The following is a 24185-nucleotide window of genomic DNA, read 5'->3' as shown; positions in this document are numbered from 1 at the left end:
CTTTCGTAAGGACAGTCTGGCACTGAAGGCAGCTCAGCCTGTCTAAACATAAGGTTTTCTAGCCACTAGGCTAACCAAGGTTAGCAAACACTCTTGTTTTCTAGGAAGTAAGCCTCCGGCTATTGAGCAACTGCCCAAATTATCTTAAACAATCCACTGCCATCGGAACCTCAGCCAGCTGTTTCATCAATAGCCTTTTTGAAGCCCCACACTGTCCTTTTTGCTCTTAATGCCTTTCAGGGCACTCCTGAAGGCTGCCCCTTACAACGAAATCCATGGCCTTTTATAGGAAAGTGAAAGGATTCACACTCCCACTCCAAGACCATCTTCTGCTGAAAAAGGAAGAAAAAATTCTAGAAAAAGTTATTTGCAGACCCCTTGGTCCCTATCAAAATGGACTGGAGTTATCAGTACTTATCCAGTATCAATGAATTCCTATGAGAACTGGGAGGGCTGTGCTGAGCAGTGGTAGCTGGTTGTGCTCTCCTTCTTGTGTGCATGATGTTGTTTCCCTCTGTTACCGTGCATTTTAGCATGCCCCTCGCCCCTGTCCACACACTGAAAACACTTTGGTTATGTTTCAGTGAACAGCAACTGATGGTCTGGTCTTTGAAGTGTCCATATGGCTAGCAGGAATTTCAAAACATATTGGTGTGTCAGATGGACTGAAAATAGTTCTGTTTCCTTGCAGGATCCACCACATTTGCTGGCTCAGGTGCTGTAGGAAAGAGGATACAACTCTGGGGAGGGCAGAGCAAGCTGCTGCAAGACACAAGGTAGTAATAGGCCTGCCAGAAAACAGTTACTTTGTTTATTGGAACCTTCAAGTTAGCAGAGGTATTTGAGAAAGAAGATAACATCACACAGCTTTTAACAAAAAAAAACCCCACCTCTTTTGTAATCACATTGGAGCTGTAAATAATTCACGTGCAGAGTCGCACATTTCCTTTTTTTTCACATGCATGTCAGTCCAATGTGTAAGCTTACAACTATAAAAGCCATCATTTTGTTTCCCTTGTTTGCCCAGCAATAACAGTTGCCTCGATTAGGTCTGCACGTCAGTGTACTGCAAAAATACCTGACCAAACTATAAAAGCTTGGCTGCCAGAAGGAGCATAGCTGCCTTAGTGCAGCACTCTGTGCAGTTTAATTAGATGTTGAAGCAGGGTGTATGAGCTGTTTGGAGAGCTAGGTGGGTGGGAGGCTTTACTGGCACCTGGCTGGGCCATTGCACATACATGTTTTCACTTTTATCATTTTGTACAAATGTCCAGTACAAATGGTCTTGATCCTAAGCATACAAAGCAACCATGTAGCATGTCTGAAGTGTAATTAAGCTGTCTTCTCCCAAGTATCCTGTGGAAGAGTAACTACAGAGAAGCTAGTCACCAGAGAGAATGCTTGATTGAGAAATCTCACTGATAGCTTTTCTGTGTCAAGGTATTAACACTGAACATCATCCATACAGTATATCCTTTTTCTCCCAGAGAAGTCTGCAGGTGGCTTTCATATTAACATCTGAACCACCACATGAAAAGCAAAACCTATGGGTATGTGAGTACCATTGATGACTCCAGTGCAGCTGGAGAGCTCGTTGGTCTTCTGTGTTCTTCAAACCCTCTCTCTGTTCATGGCTCCAGTAACTCCGCAAGTACAAGCATGAACAGCTCGTCCAGCTGTGCTGATATTGGCACTGGTTGGTACACATGAAAGAGAGGAACTTACATCACGGGAACTGTCAGCTAAACATGTTGGCAGACTGCAAACTTTCCCACAAAGACCTGGAAGGAAGATGGAAATTCATCATAGCATGCTATCAAACATTTCCCAGAGCAGTTCAACTTAATGAAGTGCTAAGAACTTGGATATGATTCTCCAGACATTCCAGTGCCAAATCCACATGAACAGCTGTGCCAGTGGGCATTTAGGTTTGTAGATATAGATGGTTATCATTGCTGCAGTGTGGATGCTCCTGGATCAGCTTAGCAGTACAAGGTGCGTTCATACCAGGTCAGTGATGTACTTGAGAGATCTGGTGTGTATTTACAGTGTAAGTAATTACATACTATGGTTTACACTCTGATTTAAATGCCTTTGAAGATATGGTAGCGTATTAACCATAATTTATAGCCAGAAAGGAACTAGATTATCAACCAGTAATTTGATCACCTTTTTCTTCCTTAGTTCTGCACTAAACCCAAATGATTTAACCATAGCAGAGATTTCACCAAATAAATTAAATTTTAAATTATACTTAATTATTGTTTACAAGATCTTTGGCTAAATGATGTATTTAGAGTCCTAAACAATGTAATGTGTGAAAACCCAATATTTTGCCAGTGCAAATTAAAGCTGTCTGTTGTGCATATGCACTAATGTAGTCTCTCATTAGAAGATCCTCAGCTATATTTCCTGACAGGATACCAGTCTCAGTTTACAGGATGATGGATGCACACTGAATGGGACAGCTGTTTATCTGTTCTAGTCTGTGTGTGGCTATAACCTTTGTCTACTGTACGGTGTCTAAATCTGTATGGGTTTATTGATTTCTTTGTGAGATGGTGTTCATCACTGGAGTGAGCATTTTATAAATACTCATGAATTTTCCTTCGCAGCTCCCTGTGAGGCAAGAAGGTATTGCTATTCCATGTTGTAAACAAAAAATTGAAAGGAGAGGATAAACACCACAATGCGAAACTGCTAGTGATTCTGAGACTAAATACACAGTTTAAAAGATCTAACATTGGGGTTTGTATTTTTTACAGCGCAAGATATATTCTGTGTATATTGTGTATCTTTTGCAAATCTTGAGAGGGTAGAGTAGATATGTAAATATTATCATGGGAACATCCCAGAAAGGCACCTTCTGGGTCATTGAATATTCTGTTGTTACTGCAAGCATGCTGTGTAATCTGGTTCGTAGACTGACTGAGCTTTATCTTGAAAGTAGTTAGGTGTTTTGCTCATGCTGCTGTATAAGGAAACTGTTGCAGAGTGTGGTTGCTGTGAGGGTTAAGAATTACCTGCTAGCTTCTAAACTCAGTCTCATACCCATTTGTTCTTAAACTAGCAGTGACCGCTTTTAATGGCTTAAATAGTTCCTTTTGTTCCTAGTGTTTATCCATCCACCTTTGTTTTGCAAAAGTAAACCAGAGAAGAATTAATTATATCAAACCCAACAAAGGCAAACTAAATTCTGAATAAAAGTGACAGCCAAAGATGTAATGCAGTTTACAAATCCATTCAGACCTTAGTTTATGTTGGATAAATTGCCGTGATGTAGCTTGTGTAGACAAGTTTTAAGGGAGTAACTGACTGCAGTGTTCCCTCATGGTTTGCCTGTGGTTTAGACCAATATGTTTAGTCAATTGCAGAATGCCAGGAATCAGGAAGCTTACGTTGTATCCCAGTTTTAGAAGGCAGTTATTAGTAGTCAGTAGCAGTTATTATTATTATTATTGACATAGCATTTACTAATATACCACCCACTGTGGTTTGGCCACCATGTGTATTAGGAACTTCCATCCTAAAAGTCACTAAGATGATGGGGCTTGTTATAGGGATGTCTGTTCTGTTGCCCATTCTGCAGAAAGTAACTATGAATGGGAATTTAAAAAAGAATCTGAAAGAGTCTGTCACTTTTAAGGGGCTCTGAATTACCAGAACAAGCAGAAAATTATCTTAAATGAGAGATCATCATCTTACTGCAGCTCCTAATGCAGCAGGAATTTGCCTCTTATCTTGGCGTTAGTACTTTCCACAATAGGAAAGCTGAATTCGTACTCTATAGTGAGACTCCAGCTTCTAACAATCCAGGTTCACTACTCTGCTGAACTAACACAGGCCCATTGAATAAAAAGACAAAAAACTATCAACTCTAAAGAAAAGGAACACCATCTAATGATGCTTCTTCTGGGGTGATTGGAAAGTGTATATGGTTGGAAGGTAGTACTAAGTAAGTGGAATTTTATACAGGTGGCTTTAATGCACTTGGATAGATTGCTTTATCCCTTCTTTTTCTATTTACTGTGATGTGACAATTCCCGATGGCTAATCTTCAGCCTTATCTTATCTACAGCTGTAAACTTGTTATTAGCTTGTTTACACTGCTACAGTTTTATTGTGCATCAGAACACTTTTTATATGCACTTTTGATATGTACTTATGTGCTTTCCTTTTCACTGTATATATAAGCAAGTTACTTTGTTGATTTTATCTGCTCTATAAAACAACCTTAACTCTGCATCTTCTTTTTATCAAATCACTCTATTTGATAATAAAATGAGCTGAGTCAGTGATATCAAATGAACTGTTTAGTAAATGTTGCTTTTTTCTCTCTCTTTGCATATAGAAAGTTACTGTCCAGGTGATAATTTTTCTCAAACTTTTTTTCTATTTGCCTTTTATTTTTTAAATGTTTTTTCTAACTCATAACTTCTGCTGAACAGATGCCTCCAAATGACTAAACAATTTTTTTCACTATTTTAACATAGTTACTTATGTCACAAGTAGTATATCCATTTCCTGAACAAATAAAAATGCTCCAGCAGATGGATATGAAGATGCCACTAGGACTTTTGAATCTCTCAGGTATTTTCCCCAAGGGAAAATCCAAGGCTGTTTTTTTCATAAGATGGTAATCTAATTTTAGGAAACAGTATCAGATAAAAAAGTGTCCCCAAGACACCACACTGATAAAAAGTCATTTTAATGGTTCATAGGTATTCAAACATTTTTGAAGGTGAGACTTTGTCCCAGCAGACTTTATATGTGATCATCTCACCTTCTGAAGCCAGTGTAAACCAAGATGAAGATAAAGTATAGGCCAAGATAAAGTATAGACCTAAACCAAGACAAAGCACAAGTACGGCTTTAGCTGACTTGGAAGAAATGTTACCACATGCACATTTCCGACCTACTTGGGTAGCCCAACACATCACAAATCCAAGTTCAAGTAAGGAAAAGCTATGGTCGTGGTAAAGACAAGAAACATTTATACTTTCACAGGTATTGTAGGTCAGGTTCAAACTTAGAAGAAAGCCTAGGGTTTGCTTTTAACTGGTATTATATGTGACACTATTAGAACAACTGCTCTTTGCTAGGATTTTATGTTATATAATGCATTGTAATTAACATATGGAAAAAACATATTGTGTCTTCAAGTGAGCAATATATTTTTTTCTCATTTTCCTCCTATAGGTAGAGGAACTATTTAGGGAAAACTAGGAAAACTAACATAATTGTAAATTTTCTATTTTAAGTCACTCAGGATTTCTCCTAAAATATTCTCCATCCATGAAAGGAAATTTTCTTACTACGTTCCTTACAGTGTCTTGTGGAAGAATAAGCAGACCATGTCTTCAGAGTGCAAAGTGAAATTCTCTGGAGAGCTCTTCTCCAGTATTTCCTCCAGAGTAACTCTAAATAAAAGCAAACATCATCTCAACTAATTCACTGAAAATTAATAACTCTACTGAGTAGTAACATTAAATCATTGCAAATCTGGTGTGAGCAAAATACTAATCAAAGCTGTTGTCACCTGTATAATGAGATTGATTATTTCAGTACAGCAAACGCTACTTATAAATACTTGCATTTTCCTACCTTATAAAAGTCTTGTGCTTGTGCATGAGCCAGAGGGTTTTCAGATTTCTTCAGCTGGCTGGTAATGCTATGCTTTTAGGTAAATTAGAACCTTTTTTTTTGTTTGTTTTGTTTTTACCTAGAGAGAAAGATTATACATTATATGCAAGCTGAGATACAATGGTTTTATTGGCACGACTCTCTTACTCATCAGTGACTAAGCCATAAGAAAATTATTGGCCATTGCAAAGAAGCACACAGTGTGCCTCTCTTTTTGTGTTTTTGTTAATTTGAGACACTCATGCTGAAAAAGGGGGGAATTGTAGTATATGATTCAAAGCAGAATTTGTCCCAGGAGTCATGGAGGTCATGGGTCATGGAGGTTATAGAGCTGCAGCAATAGTGTGACAGTTGGCAAGGTTCAAAAAGTTGGTACTATAAAGGAGTTGTTCAGAACTCTTTACAACTGCTCAAAATCTGCTTTTCAAGTTAATACATTAATATTTAGCTTTGTGAGATGTCACTTTCAAAATATTTTTTCTGACTTCCTCCTGCTCTGCAATGTATTTATTTGTGTTCCTTGTGAGCACTGCATTTGCTGTGTTTGATATCATATTGCCATGTGTTTCCTAAGAAAAAATAATTTCTATCATTCTGAACACACACTTCACTTGTTGCCATGGTCATACTTTTCCCAAAATACAGAAGTAGTGCTGGTTCTTAACAGATATTATTTAAAGTTAGTAAACATGATGGTGTAAAACCTCAAATAGTGAATTCCTACACCACCTGTAAGAACAGTCAGATATTACTGTCTGAATTCTGCAGGTGGGAAAACTCAGATGCAAGATGAAGTGGGTAGGAAATAATATAGTGGCAAGGTTGGAATTTTTCCTTTACCCTAGTTCTGTGTGAAGTATGGTAGTCACATAGTCTGTCTCAGAAAAGGAAAAATGGAAACAGATTTTAAATATCCTTCAAGGAAAATGTAAAGTGTATGAACGATCCACTTTCCTGAGCTTGGATACAGGCACGGATAGATGGGATTAGTTGTTTAGTAGGAGTCTAGGAACATCTTCAGTGAAGTCCGTTCTACTGTTACTTCCCATGGAAAAGAGAAGGGCAGAAGTTGGAGGTAGATGTGAGAAGCTGCCCCTTATATATTTTTTAGAGACCCCAAAGAAGTCCAGGCATTCTGGACAGCACGATGTGCTGCCAAACTAGACGCAGACTGACAAGACTGGGAAGGACTTGTAAATCCCAAGGCCATTTGCCTTGGGAGCAAGTTGGCTGTATTTACCCTGGAAAGGATTTAGTGGTAAAAAAGCACTGCTGTGCTGTACTGGCAAAAGCACTCTTAACATGGATGTAGCTGTATCAACAAACAATGCTTTTTCTTAGTCTGTTAAAATTACCTTCTTTTTATATGCCCTTGTTTGAAACCACTTCTGTCAGCAAAAACAGAGTTTTGCCAGCATAAATATTTGACCAACAGCTGTTTTCAATACCTTAAAATATTATGTCATAAAAATAAAATCTATAGTAGCTATTGTAGTAGCTCTCAACTCAGAGTCATACAACAAATACAGCCCATGAATTCCTTGGGTGGATGAGGGGACATGTACCTAGTAGTGTGCTTATTATTTTAAGAATACTTTCTCCCTGCTGCTGTTATGACATGTTGGTGCAACTTGCTATGCAGCATATTCCAGTGTCTACTAATTGTTGTTTACTAGCCAGGCTAAGAGTCACCATAATCTACCCACAGGGCATTTGCTTTTATCTTTATGAGGCCCAAAGAATTTTGAAAAGCACCAACACACATTCATTATTAATGTTAAAATCTTAAGGTTAGGCTTGGAGAAGGGGAGGAATATTTGGCTTATGGTTTCACTGCATCTCCCCTAAAAGGGATTATTAATTTTTTGTTGTTTTGTCTTTTTGCATTCCAGCCATTACAATCATTAGACTTGCACATGGTGAGTAAAATTCCAGTTCTGACGTGTACCTAGTAATCAATTCAACTAGAATTCTTAAGCATGAAAAAAGGGATGTAGAAGAATAGAAATGTTAACAATATATTTTTGCTTATAAAATGGTAGCAATAGATCAGATGAAAATAAACTCTCTGCATTTTCCCTGAGCACAGAACAAGAGATAATGGGCCTGAAGTGTTGGAAAGAAGAGTCAGGAGAACATTTAGACTCCCATAGGATGGGAGACAAAGGCTCCTCACTTTCTTGTCAAAGAAGCTTATGCACAGAAGTGTGTCTTGAGGAAGGGCAGAAAGGCAGAGTAAGTCTGTGCCTGCCCAGCTGTGAACAGAAGATGGTGACCAGTGATACTCATGAGCATACAGTCCCCCGTTACTTACTCCAGTTTGTCTTGAGCTGCAAGGTGTTACTTTAGCGTGTATATGGCTCAAGCCAACTACAGGCTCCTTGGCCTGTACAGTTAGGTCACTCTTCTGGTCTAAGCTATTCCCTTACCTCTTCTGCAGAGTACTGGGTGTGATACCAGCTCCTGGCCCTTCCACTACCTCAGCCAGGCAGGTGTCGAGATGTATACAGTACAGGTATTCAAAAAACCTATGATATTGTTTGATTTAGAATAGAATGTACAAGATTTTTCCCACCTGGTACTTCAAAGTAGGCTCAGGCAGCCTCCGGCGATAACAGTTCCTCCCTGAAAATCTTGCAGTGTAGCAGAACTCTTTTGAATGATCTCTTTAGTATGTTCTTGTCCGTGAAAGGCAGTACAGAGTCTGCTATATATAATTTGCGTGTTTCTAAGGTGATGTTGAACTACGAGAATGTACCTCACAGCTATTGCTACATCTTCAGTGCAGTCTGTTGGAAGGACAGAACTGCTACAGAAACCAGCAAGAGGATTTTGAAATTCCAGAGAACTAAAATCAAGAACATTTAAGGAAGTCTCTCTTGTTACATCTCTTTACCAGAAAAAGGTAGAGAAGGCAGAGACAAGTATAAAGCTATGGACATAAGACTGTATCCACTATGTACAACATACTGTACTCTTCATGTCTCATAAGAGTGAATACACAAGTATTACATTTACAGAATGGGGTGTGGTGGAAAAGAACCAAAACTTGTCACGTTTTTTTAAAATTTTACAAGTAAAATTATTTAAGAAACTGATTTCTTATTCAGGAGGAATTATAATTATGGATTATGAAGAGCAAATACCTGATAAAATATGTTCTGCATGTCAGCTGCATGTCAGTGTCATGTCGTTCATCCATTCTCGCTTACTGTGAACTTCACTGGCTGGTCAGAGCATAAATATTAAATAGAGATACATTATTTTCCATCTCCTCCTCTTGTATCATATCACTATGAGCATGTTTATATGTAAGCTTCTACAAAAGCTTTCAAGATTCCTGGTTTAATAATTAAAATAGTTCACTGACTGGTATTCTTGTGTCAAGCTATAGTTTCAGGACTAATTTGATCTTAGTCTGGCCTGCTGGATGGGGTAGTTTTGTCTTCCCTCTCTGCCCAAGCCACAAAGGTCTTCTGTGTCAGAAGTGGTGCTCTGTTCCAACCTGGCTGAAATCTAACCTGTGAAAAAAATCAATTGGTGAAAAAATAACAATTAGTTTTCAGCCGTATCAGTTGCAGTTTCATCCTGCAGCCCCAGGCACTCCAATGCTGACATGAGGGATGGGGAGAGGAAGCAGAGCTGGCAACAGGGGCTTGAGGACCAGTGGGACCTTACTTTACCATGGCAACCTACATTTAACTCAGCATACTCTGAACTGCGATGTTGTATTTCCTCTACATTTAAAAAATTCATTTACTGCCCCTTGGTGTTGGTAAAACACACAGTTATCTATTTATTTATATTGACATACCATTTTAATATTCCTTGTGGGACAGTTATACTGGTGCTCAGATGCTCTCCCCAACTGGATATACTTAGAGCAATGTAAAACACTTTTATGCTACTATAATACTAAGGCCCTCTGTTCATTAAATTATTTCCTGATGTTTTAATTATTGCCATCCTTCCAAACCCAAGGGCAACAAAAGGATTTCTTTTAAAATAGGTTTAATTACTGCAGTTTAGCTTGTGGGTTATCTGTAAAAGCAAACATCCTCTCTAGGTCAGCAGCAGAAAAAATAATATAATGCGAAGTTCACTCCACATTTCTGTCTCATAAAGTTGCATTTCTTGCTGTCCTGGTGTCTCTTGCCTACCTACGTACTGTTTTACAAGTTTCCCTCTTTGTCTTTGATTTTATGGTGATTTGGCAGCTTACCTGCAGAGGGGTGGGGTGGGTTATTGCTGCTGTGGTACAGAAGCATGAGAAGCAGGTGATTTGAAGGCTTAAGACCTGATGGCGGATTGAAATAATGCAAGTCCAAACAAACTCTGAACTGCTGCTTTGGAGTTGTACATGGGCTCAGAAACATGTATTTAGCTAATCCCGCTATGGTTTCCTTGCACAGTCTGTCTTTGCTCCTCGTATGTCAGTAGGCTGAATCCAAAATATTATTTTAAACTACACATGTATGAAAAGTGAAACTGTACTTCAGAGCTGCAAAAAGTAAGCTGCTTTGAAAGTGTTCACTAAGATTGTGTCAGACAGAATGGTGGTTCCCTATCCTCTTTTAGGTATTCCTGTCTTTCACATATTACATCTTTGCTCTCTTGCATTTGTCACTTGTTTGGTCACTTTCAAATGAGTGGGACATTAGCTACCTTTCTCCTTATTTCCGCCGATTTACCTCTGTTGCGCCTGTTGTCTGTGTTTTGTCTGGAGCAGAAGCTCCCCCTGCTGCTCTGTTTTGTAACGTGCAATATTGTACAGTCAAAAAAAACGGGACAGGTTTTCCAGTAGTTATCTAACAAAGAGAATTCAAGGGGAATCAAGGAGTTTATTATTGAAAATTATATGATTTTTATTTGCAATTTCACCTGTTCCTGAATTTAACAGCATCTTCAGGTAATTTCTCTATAATAACATTGAATACATTTACCCAGAAGCCTTTATTAAAAATCTAATCTACTAGCAGTGGCAAACCCTGAGAGAAATTGGGTGGATCTGAAAGTTTACAGTCAGCAAGACACGAAAGCGGTTCTTCCCCATCTCTTTCTTCTCCAAAACTCTCACACCCCACAGCTGTTCCTACACAGCCACGTACCGGCCTGTGGAGAAGACAACTGACTTAACTAGCCTAAGGGTTTCCAGGGACATATCCACCAGTGCAGACTTGTAGCTGATTGCATATTGTTACACCCCAGTGTTAGATTTACATACACATGAATTGTTTGCCTGTGAGATAACCTAGTGATTTTGGTGTACTAAGGGCTGGATACAGGCATACCAGTTTCTGTGCAGTTTTGTGTCTTGCTGGGACTTGAATTCATACAGGGTTTCTCATACAAGTGGTCAGGGAATTTTTGCTTCTTCACGTTCACGTTCAAATCAACTGAAGTAACGGAAAGGTCATTGCTAATGCAAAAACCCATGCCATAAACCACCGTGGTCTGGTTAGCATTGAACTCCCATTTCTGCAAAGCAGAAACGAGTTGTTTGTGGCAAGCACTGTACCAGCAGCATGGACTTCTGTAGTTAGTATTTCTCCTAACTTCCTCAGTGTCATTTAATATCAGAGAAGATGTGTCATCTGTTTTAAGCCTTTAACTTCGCCGCTGCTGCCAGTTGGAAAGTTAGCTTGTTAAGAGGAAAAAAGCAAAGCTGTAAAACAGGTAGCATGTGAAAATAGCATATGTATTATTGCACGTAAAATCTCGTAAAGATTCTGAGCTGCCAACTTCCTTCGCCATCAGATCGAAGGTGGCACAGAGCGCTGGTTTGCCCTCCAAACCCGCCGGGCGATACCCGTTGCGCCGGGGCTGGGATTGAACCGGTGAAGTTGGGCGGAGGAGGGCGAGTCCTTGCCTGTGCGCATGCGCGCTGCCGCCGAATGGGAGGGGGGAGCGTGTGCTCGCGGGCAGCCCGGCTGGTCACGTGGCCGGCGCGGGGGGGCGGGAAGGGCCGGGAAATGCTGTCGCTGCTGGAGAAGCTGCCGCCGGGACGGGCCCTCGAGGTAGGCGGGCGGGCGGCGGGGTCCGGTGCCTCTGGGGCCAGCGGAGCCGCGGCCGCCGTGCCGGCCAGCAGCCTGCCCTCCGCGCTCGGCAGGGTGGCCCTTTCCGTTGTCGGGGCCTCCGAGCCGCTGCCGCTGTGAGCGAACCCGGGAGGGCGGGGACGCGGTGGGAGCAGGCGCGTTCCCCCCGGCGTCCGGTAGCGGCCCTCGGGGCTGGGGAGGGCGGCGTTCGCTGCGGGGCGGCCGAGCTGCCGCTCTCCGGCACCGGTGAGGGAGGTCGGGCCCGCCGGCCGCGTGGGGCTGCGGAGCGGTGCCGCTCGCCGCGCCGCCCTCCCTCGGCCGCCGCTCTGGGCCGTGCCGAAACGAAGCCGGAATAGGCGGCGTGGGGGGTGCCCGGCGGAGGGGCCTGCGCTTGTGTGGCTCTTGGGCGGCTGGAGATGCCCTTCCTTGTGCCAGCCTTCCGCCGGCTGAGGGCTCGGCGCTGTCACTGCCGCTGCGGGGGTGGCCTGCCTGCGGGAGCTCTCGGCTGCTCCCAGAGAGGCTCCAGCCGTTTCCAGTTGTTGAAGGAGCGGCCCGCCTGGATTTGCCTCACTGCAGTGCTCAAATAAAATTACTACAGCAGGCCAAGAAGCCAAGCATGTAGAAGAGGCTTGGTGCTAGAGAACTGTGGTTTGGGAGACCAGAGAGACCCACAGGCACGGAGGGAGGTTGGCCCGTTGAGTTGTGCTTTGCATCCTGCCAGTCCCGATACAGGGTGACAGGTGCCCTCTGGCGTGGCAGAGCTGCTGCTCAGCAGGATGTTACAGTCGTGCACAAAACTGTTGTCCAAATGTAAGTCCGAGGTGAATGTGAATCATGTTGTGATTTCTGTGGCCAAACCTTGTGAATTAACTTTGAGGGGAGGGGAGAGGACAGTTCATATTCGGGGACTAACCTGTGTGACTTTTTAGGATGGCGCGTGGGCTGTGCTCAGAGGAAGCATTGAGGCAGCACCCAGTGAAGGAGGGGGTGATAACTCTATTGCTTAATTAGTCTCATATCTGGGGTAGGTTAACCCTGATAGAATTATGCTCTTAAGTTATATATCATGTTGTTTCAGTTCCTTCATAAAATAGTTGATGGTATATGTGGCCGTGCGTATCCTCGATATCAAGATTATGGCACTATTTGGAGCTTGTCGGAGTGGATGGAGATTTTGGAAGAAACAATGACATATTTCAAAACTGCAGTTGGCAAAAACATATCTGATGAAGAGGTAAGGGCTTATCACTGTAGGGCTTGGCTTTGAGAGATCATGCTGGAGTGATTGGTCTTGTAGTTTATTTAGTCCTAAAGTGTTTTTATAGTGTAGCGTTTGAGTAGTAGCAGACTAAGCCTAAATAGGCATAAATTGAGCAGCATTCAGAGATACACTGCAATGACTTTTAAAAGAATTAAATTGACACTGGTTAGTTCTTTAGGGTTTTTTTTATTAATAACACTGGATAATACTTGTTAAAATACTGTTTTGGTGACTTAAATTGATATCTGAAGTACCACCAAATTAAATAAGCTTTCCTAAAAAAGTAGTCTGTCATTACTGTTTATTAGCATTAAAACCAGTTCACACTCTTGTTTAGCTTTCTTTGGTCGTTGCTACTGCATTGAAGTGTTTTAAAATATTGACTGTATGTAAATCCAAAACCCCTAAATCTAGACTGTGAATGGAGGACTGTGTGGGACAGGGACTACATTTCGTGGCATTCCAATATGTGTAAACTTTGCAAAACCTGTTCCATTATCAGAAATCTTAATTCCTACCTTTTGCGCATTGCTGGGATTGAGTACTTGCTAGTAGCTAGATCAAAGAAAGACACTTGTGTAGCTATAGGAAGCTGTACATCAGCATGTCTCTTTCAGCTAAGCTAATATATTTTGTCTCCACTCTGATGTTCAGAAACTTTCAGAGCTAAACTTCAGTGGTTTTGTGTGTATGATTTTTTGTTTTGATTTTAGGGTGGCATCTAAGAAGGCTGATAAAGCTTCCATTCTCTGGTCTCTTAATTCGAATGACAAGAAAATTATTTTTTTTCTTTATATATGGCTGTGGTAAATGCTACCTATCAAACACAGAGGGTAGCCACTGAGGACAATACAGGAAAGATGAGAGTATGGAGTCCAATAAAACAGCAGACTGGGTAGAAGCTTGGATATCTACAGACCACAGCTATTACAGCTGGTACATGTTATTTCTGTAGTTCACTGTTTAAGAAATAACAATTTTTATTTTTTGTAGGCTGCTCAGCAGATAAATGAGTTAAATTCGAACTATCAAGAAGCAATCACAAAATGTCTAAAAGGCAGAAAGGAAGAAATCAGGAATGCACTAGTGGAAAAAGTAAACGCAATCTCCTCTGCCCAGCTTCAGGATTTTGACTGGCAGTTAAAGGTGAGAGTGTTGTCTCAATGTTGTTTGAAAGAAGTGTTCCACAACACAGAACTCAACTATTGGTATAGTGCCCTTAAGCCTGCTCATTCTGGAGCATAGTTCAGGTTTTGTAGGTATTTTGTATAAACTGTAAAGGTAAACTTCTTCTTTCCTGTCCCACCCCTCTTCCTCTTAAATCTGCAATATGTATCCCTAAAAGGAGACTGAATGTTACTCAGGAACACCTGGAAGTTTCGTATGCTGTTACGATTTTGAGGCCTGAATAGACAATATTTTTATTCAAAGGAAGAAGAAATATTTACTTAATTTTAAGGTTCAGGATGTGTTTCTCTGACTTCTTTTCAAATTTTTAGATTCCTGCAATAAACAGTTATTTAATAATTAGTTTGAAATAATTTTATTTTTAGACTTATTTTGATAATCCAGTGATCACTGTGGTGCTGCTTTGGGTTTACAAAGACAGCTGCTTTAAATTAGGCTCTGTCAAAGACTTAACAACACTACATATACCGTTTACATTTTCAGTTAGTCCATGGGAGCTACTAAACAGATTTGTAGAGCTGTTAAATAGTTTTTAATTTCAACAAGAGTGTTAAATAATTTGTGCAGCAAACAGCTTTGGAAATCAAAGAGCAATGCCCACAATAGACAAAATTTTGCAAGAGCAAATATGGCTTCATAATGTGTTTCAGATGAACTGTTAACTACAGATCAATCTCTTGCTAACTGCGTTTACTGCTTATGAAAATATAAACTAGGCTTATGTGAGCTCTTGTTTGTGGTTTCTTTTGACTTGGAGGATTTTTTTAAGTTTCTATTTTGTGATTTCTGGTACATGTCTGAACTACTGTATTCATTTTGCTTTAAACCAGATTTTTTTTTTTTTTTCTTGAGCTGGTTGTGATTTTTTTCGCTTACCATCGTTGAATCCTACCAAGGACATTGTTTCTCCTCTGCTGTATTACATTCTGCTCTCTGATAAGATAGGTGTGTAAAATACTGACCTACAGTATTATAAACTGAGCTTTGATTTTAATGTATTTTAAAAGCCTTATTTATACTAGAGTATAATAGTAAACAAAAAAGAAAGCACAGTTGGTATGTAATCCTCTTTATCAGTGTTTGTTGAATAGGGTATCTGACAGTGTTTGATCAGCTGTAAGAGAGAGCTGAAAAGTGCACAAAGGTGTCCTTTTTCTCTCATCTGCCTCTTTCTGTAAGACCCTTCTTTTTGATTACCAGAACTATTTTAATGTGGTGACTTCAGGATTTATATACTTCACTTTTAAAGAGCTATGATCAAATGTATCCTTTCTTTTATCCTAGAATACAAAAATGTAGCAGCCCAGTAATTTTAACAAATTATTTTGACAAATGTATTGCTATGAAGAGGGGTTTTAGTATTTCAGTATATTGTTGATATTAACAAACAAAAATCCCAACAATGGCGGGGGTGGGGGGGAGGGGGAAGGAAACCCCTATACTGGAACAGTGACTTGTGAGGAATGAATTTTGTCATGTTGATGTTTGTTCTGGTAGTGTACTGGTATACTGGTGGTATACGTTCAGTATAAAGTGCGAATATGATGCTATGAAAAACTAAAAAGTTAATGACTTCACCTTGTACTTTCTTGTTGTTCCATCAATCTGCATAGCTTGCTCTCTCCAGTGATAAGCTTTCCATGCTGCAAATGCCACTTCTTAATCTTGATCTGGATGTGAGAGAAAATGGTGAAATTAAACCAGTTTCTATAGAGATGAATAAGGAGGAGTTGCAGAACCTAATAAATGCACTGGAAGCCGCTAATAAGGTAGCTTTTACCGATACCATCCTTTGTTTCTGACTTGTCATGTACTGAGTTTATTTTCACTGAAATTCATAGAATTATAGAATAGTTTGGCTTGGAAGGGACCTTTTAAAGCTGTTGTAAGTAGCTGGCGGCTAAGTACCATGCAGGCATTTCCTTCTTGCCCTTTAGCTTGACCAGCAGGTCTCAACTCATCCATGCTGGTCTCCTGCCATCCTTTCCTGATTTCTTACACCTGGGGATCAAGAGCTCTTGTGCTTTATGGAAGGTATCCTTAAGGGTCTGCCAGCCCTGTTCTGCTCCCTTGTCACTGAGGGCAGTGTCCCAGGGGGTCCTATTGACTAACTCACTGAAGAGCTGGAATTTTGCTTTCCTAAATGAGCGTCCTGATTTTACTTTTTACCTGCCCCATATTCCTTGGGACTGTGAAATCCGGCGGAGCACGATCACTGCAGCCCAGACTGCCTCCAATTCTGACATCACCAATTAGCTCACTTGCACTGGTGACCATCAGGTCCAGTATTGCATAGCCTCTGGGCTGTCCGTTACCTGGCTTAAGAAGTTATCCTCAATGCATTCCAGGAGTCTCCTGGATTGCCAGCAGCTTGGCATGCTATTTTTTCAGCAGATGCTGGGGTGGCTGAAGTCCTGCAGCAGGGTGAGAGGCTGCGAGTGCGATGCCTTCTGTAGCTGGACTAAGAAGGCTTTGCCAACAGGCTCCCCTTGAAAGGCTGTAGTAGACATGAACCACATTGTTCTGGGTGTGTTGCTGAAAACCCAAAGTCAATTGTTCATTGGCAAAATGACTATAGAGTTACAGAAAGCCTTATAAAAGGCAGACTGTCTTGGACTTCGGCACAGTTTAGTCTAGAATTTTTTAAAAATGTCATTAGAATCCTTATAAGCATAATAGTCTGTTCAGAGCACCATTAAAAACTCTATATAGTGAGAACAGGAGGAGAATAAAACAAAGTAAGTGTCGGATGAGAATTGATTTTGAAAGATTGGCGAGAACTCCAGTGTTCCCCCAGTTCACAAAATGTTCACAAAATGCCAGTGGCTGGGGATGCATATGGGAGAGTTGTTTCGTTCAAATGGAGTGCTGTAATTTCCATGGCATAGTAAATCGGGAACAAAGTTAAAGGTTCCAATACAGTAACCCAAGAAGAAAAATTCGAGTAAAGCTTTATTTGTAGTGTCTCAGATTTCTTAATAGAAAAGACTAAAGGAAGTGACAATTTGAAGAAAAATCGTTAGGGGAAGAAGCGTCATCGGACATGCCCCCTGGTGATGACTGAATCCTGGAATCCATCCTTGTTCACTTTCAGTATTAATTCTGGCTCTGTTATAAAGGAAAGTATGTGTGTGTGTTAACAGACAATAAATATTAAGACATTTTCACATTATCTGAGAGGTGGAATTCTCTGACATACTGCAGGATGGATGCGAGTATTGTACGAACATGTTTCTAGATGCTTCATAACATTTAGCAAGTAGGGAGTTTCTTTACATGTTTTATGCAATGTTATGATGCTATAGCTGAAATCTGTAGACTAATATTTAGAAAAAAGCTTTTTCAGTATAAATCAACTGAAAGTAATAGTTTTATAGCTCATAGAGTTAAATACTAAGTTATAATAGTGCTGTTAATATTTTGAATTACAAAAGACACTAAGATGATGTCCACCAGTTGCTTTAATGAGGCTAACATGAGACCTTTGAATAACTGTGCAGTTCCTAGTGAGATAAGTACATTAGTCCAGATACAGGTGATGTTCTCGTGAAAGGAGAGCCCTTAAGAGCTTGCGTTCACCTGGATCTTTTCCTGCAAAACTAAATGAAAATAGCAGCTTGTCATGAACTTGACGCTATGCAAACAAGGATTGTTCCAGGACAGACTTCAGTTTCCACACAGTTTTTGTTCTGCTTGAGGGTCTGTATGGAAGCTGTGGTATCTTGTCATCCTCTTACTTAGTTTTATGTGCACACAAGGAGGAATTCACGTTAGAAATGGTCCCTCAGTTCTGCTTTGCACAAAAGGAATCTCACTGGACCTGGAAATTACCGTTCTACTCCTTGTTTACAGGTAGCTGAGGAGTGGTTTGTACGCAGTAAATGCTGGTTAGTTATTGGAAGTGATAGTTGTGTGAGGTTGTAGAAGAGAACTGAGAGAGGGATGGTGTATTTTCCAGAGGAAAGGCATGTTTATACAGTTGTATATTACACTGTAACAGAAAGAAAAAAGCTGTATTTCCTACCCTGCTTAAGTTTTGGTTTTATCCAACTTTAATCTCATTGCTTTTCTCCTTTTTGAAGGTTGTCTTGCAACTGAAATGATGGAATTCAGATCATCGACAGTATCTGCTGGTGATGGCTCCCCATTTGACCTGGAGTGGGCGAGGGGAAAGAAATGTTCTCTGCAAAGCCAAAAGTTGCTGATGCTGTAAAATACTGAAGTGAAAAGGCTATTAAGACTTGTGACCAAAAAAAATACTAATCCTTTTGTAAAAAATAATAAAACCTTATATCTGTTCGACCAAAAACATAAAAATCCAATGTACAGTTGCTTTTAGTACTAAAGATTTATAGAACCATGGAAAAGTATCATTTATGACGTGTGCCATATTTGTTTTGGTTAAACTTCGGCAGTGACTGCATAGGTGCCTAGTAAAACTAACTCACTTACATAATGTTACTTTTATCTAAGGTGCCATGATAATGAAGAACATGACAAAGTAGCATTAATGTATTTATACTTGTAAATAGTAAATAAACACTTGATTTTGTTTGTGAATAATTGCAGTAAGTTGTTTCTTGATTTTTATTTTTAGATGCTGGGAAAAACCTGCTTTAGAAACAAAAGCAGTACAGAATCACAGAGTAGTTGGAGTTGAAAGGGACCTCTGGAGGTCATCTTGTCTCACTACCCTGCTCAAGCAAGGTCACTTAGAGCAGGCTACCCAGATGGCTTTTGAATATCTCCCAAGGATGGAGACACCACAACCTCTCTAGGCAACCTGTTCAGTGCTCGGAAATTGCAGAAAAAGCACTGGGGCTTTATACAGAGTAAAATTTGAGGTTTTTATCTTACTTGATGGCTTTTCACTTAATATACTGAAAGCTCTCAAAAGGGAGTGCAGTGCTGCTGGAGAGGAGTTGACCTACGTAGACTGTGAAAAGGATATTCCCAGCCCACTTAATACAGCAGGTAACCGGTAAATCCTACTCTAAACTTCTCTGAAACCATGTTGACTTTTGATTGTAGTATGTAACAAAAGTTAGAAGCTGTAATACTAGAGAAGACTACACTAGAAATCTTACGGTGTCTACTATTTATTAAACCATTTTTCCACATATAAAGAGAAAGTTATCTGTAATGCTTGCATAAATACAAATGTGTACTTATCATATGTGTGTGTATATTATGCATGTTTTGTATATATAAGAAGGCAAAATTAATAACTTACCTTCATAGTTTCAAAATTGGGGTCTTGAGTTTCTCCCACTATATTTTGTTATGCCATAGGTTTTCATATAAGCAACGTGTAAAATAACATGTATAAAAAAATTGGACTTCATAGGTCTTGTCAAAGAGGAGGAGGAAGAGGGAAAAACTCGTAGGAAGGTTTCTATGAAAACGTCAATGATTTTTTGCTTTAAAAAAAAAGACAGTTCTGTTGTGATCTGACAGTAATAAATGTGCAATGAGCTGCTTTTTTGTGGATGTTAAGACTTTATTGAAAGTCAGAGTATTTTTCATATAACCATCAAAATGATGTTTTTGACAGAGGGGCATAACAACACCACATGAACAACTAGAGAGGGAGAGGAGCACCAGTTCATGAGCAGTTGAGAGCTAGCAGCTAAAATATGATTGTCACAGAACTGCATTTGAAACATGCATCCTGACCTTACATCTCTACAGAGAAACGAACCGTCCTCGTAAGGCATGTAAAGGCCTCCAGTAGATGGAAAGGAAAAGGACCAAACAGAACGGAGAGGAGAGCTTGCCGCTCTGTATTTTTTACCATCTATCAGAAAACAGTTTTGTTATTTCTCTGCTCTGACAATTAGCTACTTCTGGAGTAAGCAAGATCTCCAGTTGTGACAGGTAAGACATTTGTGGAGATGGTACCAGGTCGAATTGATGAGAAAAGCTAGAGACTTCACAGGACTCGTTATGGTAGTGTCAGCTTCAATACACTTTGAACGCAGGTAGACATGAAAAGGTAGTGAATAGGAAAAGCGTACCTGTCAAGGAAGCATCTAAACCAAGCTCATGTGGCCAGGAGCATGTCTGTCAAGTATGCCTGGCTGTGCTCCCTTCTGGACTGAAGACTGGGAGGTTAGGTAAGGAAGTTGGTGTAACATTTCCACACAGAGGTTTCCATACAGCCCAGAGCACTTCAATGCACGTCACAACCCCACAATCTGGAGGAACTGTATGCTGGGACTAGAGTAAAGTACAAGAACTGTACCAGTAACAAAAGCTGAGGAGGGGCTGATGTGAGGAGTGTCACTCACAAAGCCACTTCAGTCTGTGACTAAGGGGGAATCGGTGGTGGTGGTGGAAATATTCCGAAGGCATAGGAATTGGACCAAAGGTGCAGGAGTTTAAGGAGACTCCATTAACGTAAAATAACTTGAAATTTTGTCCTTGCCCATCTGCTTACTTTGCCCATATCCATATTTTATTGCATTCTTCCAGGCCTGAGCTCTTCTCATTAACTGGTTACACTAAGTGAGGCGGCTTTAGTATTTGTATGTCCCACCACACTAAATTGTAACAGTTGTTCCTGGGTGATGCTCCCCCTTTTGTCCTGTTTCAGGGACATGGGTTCATATTCTGCCACTGTTTGCTCCTGCAGAGCAGCTCACTTCTGGGTCCCATGGTTGCATGGGCAAAAAAAGGAAAACAACCATCATAAATATACTGATAAAACCTCTGTGGTTTTGCAGGTACTTTGTACAGACCTATTAAGCACGTAATTAAGAGCAAAACCAAAATTTTGTACAGTAGGCTCTTTGAACCAGAAGTCCTAATGAAAATAATACTTATAATGGACACACCGCTGTATGAAGTTTTAATTTCAACGTGTAAAAAGCACCTACAGAAAATCACATTGCTTAAATAGACCTGCAATTTGAATCAGAAAATGCAGCGTATCTTGATACAAAATATAAAAATTAATTATAAAAATGTTACTTGCTTTCCACTAGTGTTCATTGCACTTCTCTGTTTCATAGAAATCTTCCTGTGATTTCAGAAAAAAACGTGTTTTTAATGATCAACCATTTCAGCTTTGATCTTGGCATGCTATAGTGAATCAGATTTGGCTCCGACCTGCAAACCATTGGTATGGAAGTGACTGTTGCAATGAAGCTGCTCTTGCAACAGGGCAATCGTGTATGTCAAGAATATGTATTTTCAAAACATCTATATAAGCCTGTAGAGCAATTTCTGAGTTCTGGAGCAAGCCTTTCTTGTAAGAAACATGCTGAAACATGATTGTACCTTTTTCTGAAGGGTGGTCTTAAGAGCCAGTAACACCTTGTCCTGAAGTATGCACACTTTGCTATCCCTTTGAGTTGTGAACTAATATTTTTAATGAAGTATCAGAAATAAAGGTATTTTTACTCTTCTAGTACTGGAGAATGCTTCCATAAGTGCACCAAGATCACTTCTTTAAATCTGCCTTGATTACATTTGGCAGTACACTACGCTTCCCTCTGTAAACTTATAGTTTATACTTAGTTCTGGACCTCTCCAGAAAGACAAAAAGACTACTACCAAAATGTAGAAAAGGAGGCAAATCTCACAAAGATTCATCCTTCGGACTTCTACAAGCCTGTGTGCTTCACCTCATCAGGCTGCTCTGTGAAGTCTTCACAGGAGCAGAACCTGACGTTTTAAGCTGGTTTGTAGAGGATATACTGGATGTTCGACACTTCATGCTCTCTATGGCTGAGAATTTTACTCAAAGGTACTCTTCATATGTGCTAGCACCAGCAGGAGTCCTACATAGAGAAGGCTTGGGCTACGTTTTAGCATTAGGTTAGTCAGCTAATTTAGCTAATACAGTAATGAAAGGCACTGGAAAGCGTGTAAATTTTTCTAATTGGGAACTACTATAGGTCCACGGGGACTGCTTTGGTGGTGGACTATCTGGGGGGAAGGATTCCTAACACCATGTAGATTAAATAACTGTTTTCTGATGCCTATCGTAAAAGAAGGAATTTTGTTTCTTGGGAATGCAGAGGTTTCAGATCTTCCATATTTCTGTTGATGTTGATTTAGATGGGAGCTAAAGCAAGCATTGGGCAATCTGATGAGAATTGGTATTAACTGCCTTTGTAAAACCCAATTCTGAATTCTTTACCTATGCCGAAGTCTTATTCAGCTCTTTCTTGAAATGATTTGCCAGCTTTGTTTGTAAAGCTGCTGCAAACAACATTCAAAGTTAGTTGTCTCTGAAAATCTAAAGAAAATCAGGTAGTATGTTGTCAGCTAGATCAAAACGGCAAATGATGTTTCAGACGGGAACAAGGAAACTGATATGTTCATAGATGGGAACAAGGTTGCTGATGCTCTCACTGAAGTGCATAATCTGCCAGAGGAAACCCATCTTTATGAACATTTTTGGCAGTGTGATTGATATTTTATACTTTCACGTGCATATACAGCTAGCCAGTGATAAGTTAAAACACGTTATTGATCAGAGAGAGTCTCTAGAGAGATGACATGCTTCTGCTGTCATTTAATTATTTTAGCTTCTCATTGGTAATGATAATCAAATACAATTGGATTTTGCCAAGAATAAGTGCTGAAGACCGTTTCTTAGAATGGCACCAGGACAAGACAAGAGGTGATGTTTTTATAACATTTGGAGATTCAAAATTACCTATAAAATAATTCAGAAATAAACATGCCAAGGAGCAGACAACATAATTAGAGTTCACTCTGCACTCCAAGACAGTAAGTAGACCAAAGTGACCTAGTCTTCCTTTAAGAAATGCCAGATTTCTCATATGTCTCTTAATTCTTTCATGCTGTGCATATATGTTTTGGTATCATTACATGCTGAAATTAAATATTCTTCTGTGATCTCCTGCTGCCTTTGAGCTGCAGGGTGGTTGCCCACGGGGGTAGGAAGGCACAGTCTTGTACAATCATGGATATGGGTCTTATGCCTTGCAATACAGAAACCATTTAAAAATATTTTTGTACATAACAAGTGTAACACAGCCTCTATATTTGACTAATGCTCCCAAGGCAGTGTTAGCAATGCATCCTCAGTACGTGGGAACTCACAAGAAGGTGCAGAGGTTCCTCAGTGATGGGAAACAGGAGCAGCTGGTGGAACATGGCCTCCAGTGCTGCATGACTTCCCTCATGATACATCTCAAGAAATCCTCCGCTTGCAGTATGAGGGGATGGAACGTTTTCTATAAGGGTGAACAAGGTGAAAGAGCAAGTAACTGAAATGGCAACTTCTGTGCTGGTCAGTGGTAGCATGAAGGATAGGAATGCTGGCAGAAAGATTCCTGTGATACTGATTTTTTTTTTTCTTTTTTTACTAATCAGGTTGGTGTTCATCGAGTATCTCTGTGCCAGAGAAGACGGGTGAATTAACATGATCTTTGTCCTCTTGCTCAGCTAACTGCTTTGTTGAAACCTGTAAGAACATGGTATCTCCTAGATCCCTACTGTTCTGCTATCTTGTAGTTGAAATTGTCTGCGGATTCAAATATTTTTGGGAGATTTCCAGGTAGGCACACAAACATACACACACACTCAGGGGCAGTAGAAGCCCATATCTTTGGGAAACCTAGCTAAAAAGGACTTCCAACACAGGTTGCACGAGACAGCTGCCCAAATTGAAAGGGAGTTTAGCTGAAATCTAATTAGTAATAGTACCTTACCTATGCTGATCTTGATGTCTGCTTCCTAAGGGCAGGCAAACTAATTAGTGAAGTACAACACTGATGGAGCTTAGCATTGCATCATTATTCACCTTCATTGCTTAAAGTCAGCCAAATGACTCCACCCTGTTGATGGGAAGAGGTGTTTCTTTTGTACTCACTGATTTCTAGCTCTAGATGGCAGAGTGCGTGGGTAACCCATAAATAGACATATTTTTCCATCCTGTGCCTCTAATAACCACTGTCTTTTCCTTGCTGCCAAGCTATTGCTCTCAAGTGAGAAATGTTTTCTTCTGCTTTTTTTTCTAAAAGTAGTTGAAAGAGGGAAAATGTACTCGTTATGGTCATACACCATTATATACCGTTCCC

General features: G+C 40.2%; 1 protein-coding gene and 2 long non-coding RNA genes across 3 annotated transcripts; 2 read left to right on the top strand and 1 right to left on the bottom strand.

The window, feature by feature from the left end:
• The first annotated feature begins 689 nt into the window (after nt 1–689).
• Nucleotides 690–4309, top strand: LOC121088642. Its single transcript, XR_005828000.1, has 2 exons — nt 690–776; nt 1488–4309. It is a non-coding gene; the product is annotated as an uncharacterized LOC121088642 (long non-coding RNA).
• Nucleotides 798–9159, bottom strand: LOC121088637. The gene is made up of 4 exons (XR_005827999.1): nt 8790–9159; nt 5605–5722; nt 5328–5420; nt 798–1781 (listed from the first exon to the last, which is right to left on the bottom strand). It is a non-coding gene; the product is annotated as an uncharacterized LOC121088637 (long non-coding RNA).
• Nucleotides 9160–11592: 2433 nt separating this feature from the next.
• On the top strand, nt 11593–18687 carry COMMD8 (COMM domain containing 8). The gene is made up of 5 exons (XM_040595022.1): nt 11593–11660; nt 12757–12912; nt 13933–14085; nt 15741–15896; nt 18210–18687. The coding sequence occupies exons 1-5, from the start codon at nt 11616–11618 to the stop codon at nt 18228–18230; spliced, it is 531 nt and encodes a 176-aa protein (XP_040450956.1). The 5' UTR covers nt 11593–11615; the 3' UTR covers nt 18231–18687.
• Nucleotides 18688–24185: the final 5498 nt, after the last annotated feature.

This window comes from Falco naumanni, chromosome 1, assembly GCF_017639655.2.
Source record: "Falco naumanni isolate bFalNau1 chromosome 1, bFalNau1.pat, whole genome shotgun sequence".
NCBI lineage: Eukaryota > Metazoa > Chordata > Aves > Falconiformes > Falconidae > Falco > Falco naumanni.
This window is presented reverse-complemented; position numbering and strand designations above follow the sequence as displayed.

What these genes read in the sequence shown, in the direction of transcription:
- COMMD8 (XM_040595022.1), top strand. Translation starts at nt 11,616, where the DNA reads ATGCTGTCGCTGCTGGAGAAGCTGCCGCCGGGACGGGCCCTCGAG. An exon ending in CGCCGGGACGGGCCCTCGAG is followed by an intron (nt 11,661 to 12,756) that starts GTAGGCGGGCGG and finishes ATGTTGTTTCAG; the next exon opens with TTCCTTCATAAAATAGTTGA. An exon ending in ATTTTGACTGGCAGTTAAAG is followed by an intron (nt 14,086 to 15,740) that starts GTGAGAGTGTTG and finishes CAATCTGCATAG; the next exon opens with CTTGCTCTCTCCAGTGATAA.